The sequence below is a fragment of the Priapulus caudatus genome, unplaced genomic scaffold (assembly GCF_000485595.1).
Source record: "Priapulus caudatus unplaced genomic scaffold, Priapulus_caudatus-5.0.1 Scaffold37, whole genome shotgun sequence".
In the NCBI taxonomy this organism is placed as follows: domain Eukaryota; kingdom Metazoa; phylum Priapulida; class Priapulimorpha; order Priapulimorphida; family Priapulidae; genus Priapulus; species Priapulus caudatus.
Window position 1 is genome coordinate 551,308 of NW_014577098.1, and position 4,028 is coordinate 555,335.

At 54.4% G+C, this 4,028-nt stretch overlaps 1 protein-coding gene across 1 annotated transcript in view; it reads right to left on the reverse strand.

The window, feature by feature from the left end:
• LOC106818702 (TBC1 domain family member 16-like) overlaps positions 1 to 4,028 on the reverse strand; it is a 45,110-nt gene that overhangs the window by 24,121 nt on the left and 16,961 nt on the right. The window contains exons 2-4 of the mRNA XM_014823382.1: positions 3,571 to 3,760; positions 2,986 to 3,120; positions 1,534 to 2,580 (exon numbers count right to left, since the gene is read on the reverse strand). Coding sequence (XP_014678868.1) covers positions 1,534 to 2,580; positions 2,986 to 3,120; positions 3,571 to 3,760 — 1,372 coding nt within the window. The remainder of the gene's footprint in view (positions 1 to 1,533; positions 2,581 to 2,985; positions 3,121 to 3,570; positions 3,761 to 4,028) is intronic.

A 4,028-nucleotide genomic window follows, 5' to 3' on the forward strand; every position in this document is an offset into this window, starting at 1 on the left:
ATACACCACATACACCACATACACCACATACACCACATACACCAGATACACCAGATACAACAGATACACCAGATACACCACATACACCAGATACACCAGATACACCAGATACACCACATACACCACATACACCACATACACCACATACACCACATACACCAGATACACCAGATACACCAGATACACCACATACACCACATACACCACATACACCAGATACACCACATACACCACATACACCAGATACACCGGATACACCGGATACACCAGATACACCAGATACACCAGATACACCGGATACACCGGATACACCGGATACACCGGATACACCGGATACACCAGATACACCACATACACCAGATACACCAGATACACCAGATACACCAGATATACCGGATACACCGGATACACCGGATACACCGGATGCATCAGATACACCAGCTAGCCGCACGCGAGACACATGAGGAGAGCACGCAACAGAGACGGCCGAAACTGTGTCAGTTGAGTAGAAAAGCTAGCACACACATGCACGCACATGCACGCGCACACGCATGCAGCAACACAGACACACACACGCACGCACGCACGCACGCACGCACGCACGCACACACACACACGCGCGCGCGCGTTTGCATTATACTTTCACCCACATGCGCGCACACGTACGAGCGCACGCACGTACACACGCACGCACGCACACACGCACGCACGCAAGCACTCGTCCATATTAGGCATCCGCGCAGATACGTACGATGCAACGCCTTTGATCTTGCCCTGAACGCCACACGCGCCATGAGCGCGAGCATTTCTACACTAGTTGAATCACAGCATGCCGCTAACCGCACGTCTGCGGGTTGCCGCGGACCTAGATTCACGGAGAAGGGGGGGGGGCGCCGGCGGGACCACGAAACAGCAACAATACGAGATTACAATCCCGCCGCTATCCTCCTCATCTTCCCTTTCAGCCTCCGCATCTGGCGCGTGCACTAAGCTTGCGCGTGCAGTGACGGATCAGCTCTCGTATGAAAACTAGCCGACGACATTATGATGGTAACTTTCCGCAAATCGAGAGCGCGTGCTAGATGTGTGCGGCGCGCAGGCAAAGTGGCGGTGTCTCTTTGATCATCCTCGGCCTAGCCTGCTAGCACATGCATGGAGGCATGGAAGGACGGACGGAGGAAGGGATGCACGGAGGCATGGAAGGACGGACGGAGGAAGGGATGCATGGAGGCACGGAAGGACGGACGGAGGAAGGGATGCAAGGAGGCATGGAAGGACGGACGGAGGAAGGAATGTATGAAGGCATGGAAGAACGGACGAAGGAAGGGATGCACGGAGGAGGCGTGGAAAGACGGACGAAAAGATGCATGGGAGAAGGACAGACAAGCGAGCGGACACAAGGAGAGAAAATAGATGATGGATCAACAAACAACTGGACAGACAGAAGGACGGTCAATAGACGGATGGACATACCGCTTAAAGGAGGGACAGACAAAGTGACCGACGGACCGACTGACAGACGAACAAACTTACGCAGGTTGACGGAGAACACGCCGAGCGCGTGCTCGCGCGGCGTCCGGTTACCCGGGCTGTACTGTGAGAAGTGCGCGCCGCCGCCGCCGCCGGCCTCGTGGAAGCTGCTGCCGAGGCTCTGCGAGAGCGCGATGCTCTCCGGGTTGTCCTGCAGGATCGGGTTGCGCTTCAGGTAGGACATCACCGGCGAGTCGGGCAGGGACGGCGGCAGCGAGTCAGGCCCGTGGCTCGTCCGCGTCGACGAGCTGTCCGTGCCGTCGTCGTCGTCGTCGTCGGATTCGTCCGTCTCCGGACTGATCTCGATGTCGGGCGTGAGCGCCATCTGCTGGGCGGCGGCGGAGTTATTGTCGGCGTCCATCTCGAGGTTCAGGATGAGTCGCTTCGTCTCCTTGCGCACCTCCTTGAGCACGCTCGCGTAGTTTGCGACATTACCACCAGGAGGCGCTCCGTTGGCATTGATGGCATCGCCACCAGGGGTCGCTCCATTGGAATTGATGGTGTCGCAATCAGGGGGCGCTCCATTGGCATTGAGGGCATCACCATCAGGGGGCGCTCCATTGGCATTGATGGCATCACCATCAGGGGGCGCTCCTGTGTCATCAACGCGGCCGTTAGCCGGATGATCGGTGGCACTTTCACAGATTTCAGGCACGTTCGACTGTTGCTGTTGTTGTTGTTTTTGTTGTTGTTGTTGTTGTTGGTGTTGTTGTTGTTGTTGTTGTTGGTTTTGGCGATGTTGTTCGATTCGTGACGACGTCGGCGACTGCGCACCGGGGTCAGGGGTCGCGGCCGAGCACGCGTCCGTCTTATCTCCGTTGTGGATCAGCGCCTCTCGTTCGTTCTCGCCATAACCGTTGCATCTGTCCGTCAGCGCACCGCCGCCGCGAGCGATCGTCGGCTGCGCGGTCGCACCACCAGGGGGTGCTTCCTCGTGAATGCCGCTGCTCTGTGAGGACTCGGTGTCGGGGCTGATGTTCGTGCCATTCGCGTCGCCGCTGGCAACCGTCAACACCATCTTCGGCAGATCCTCGGCTCCGATGCCGGAGTCTGAGGAATGTGAAATGCACACGTTAGTTACGCAGGTGCGAATACCTGTATACGTAATTAATGTATGGCACAAAGATGCACGTGCCTACCTGTGGCTAACCCTGAGGTTATCCCTAACCCCAAACCTTACACTAACTCCAAACATTACATAACACTAACCATAACCCCAACTCTAACCTAACCCGTAACTATAATCTCTAGCCCTAACTACCACCTTAACCCTACCTAGCTAGCCAGCAACGCTAAGCTCAGCAAATCTTTCAGATGGTACACACCAGCGACTATCATACAGAACTAGAATTGTGTGTTCAGCCGATGTAGATGTTAGAACCACGTCATCGCCACAGAGCAACGATCACACTCCGTAAAAGGCAAATCGGACGACGGATTAACGTCGATTCCTACCTGCCTGCGACGTGATGCTCTTCGTGCAGTCCCTGCTGTTACGTGGGCATCCCCGGCGCGCACTGCACGGCACAGTGACAGACGCCCAGCTGTCCAGACTCCTGTATTCCTGGTCCGGTGATGTCAACTCCTTGCCTGCAATAGGCATCACCCATGCACGTCATCACAACCGTTTACTGAACTTCACTCTAATACATTTATACACCCATTCATATATTATGTATGTATATATATATATATATATATATAAAATACGTGCTACTTTCACGCCTTCACAAACTGAATTAGCACACCTGCAGTGACTGACAGGCACCTCTAGCGAATTAATGTTGCAATACGACGTTATAAAAGACAAGGCTCAGCAACGAAATGCCGTAAGGTCGACAATTCGCCGCACACACGTGATAAACACATAAACTAGTCTAGTTTGACTGATCTAGCAGAAAAATCATGGCGTGGCTATTTCACTCAGACGAATCGATCAATTCAGTTCCCAGGTACGAATCGATCTACTCCGTAGGTGCACTTTCGCGACCTAATCGTCACCGTTGACCCAGCTATCTATGCCCCGCCCGCACCACGCACCTGGCTCGCTATTCACCGACACTCGTGACGCGGCGCTGTCGCAGCGAGACAGCCTCGGCGACCCCGACGGGCTGACCCCGACGAGGCTGCGCAGGGGAGATCCGCCAGGGGTATGGGCATCGATACTGTGGGGGTTGCGCTTTAGCGTGGCGTTCGGAATCCAGGTGAGAATGAGCGTGGAGCCGGCAGCCTGAAACGAAGCAAACAGCAACAGATGAACGTCGAGATACAACCACGAATGCAGCGAAATCATGCATCTAACGAAATACCGGACCCAGATGCATCTAACGAAATAATGGACCCAGATGCATCTAACGAAATACCGGACCCAGATGCATCCAACGAAATACCGGACCCAGATGCACCTAACGAAATAATGGACCCAGATGCATCTAACGAAATACCGGACCCAGATGCATCTAACGAAATAATGGACCCAGATGCATCTAACGAAATAA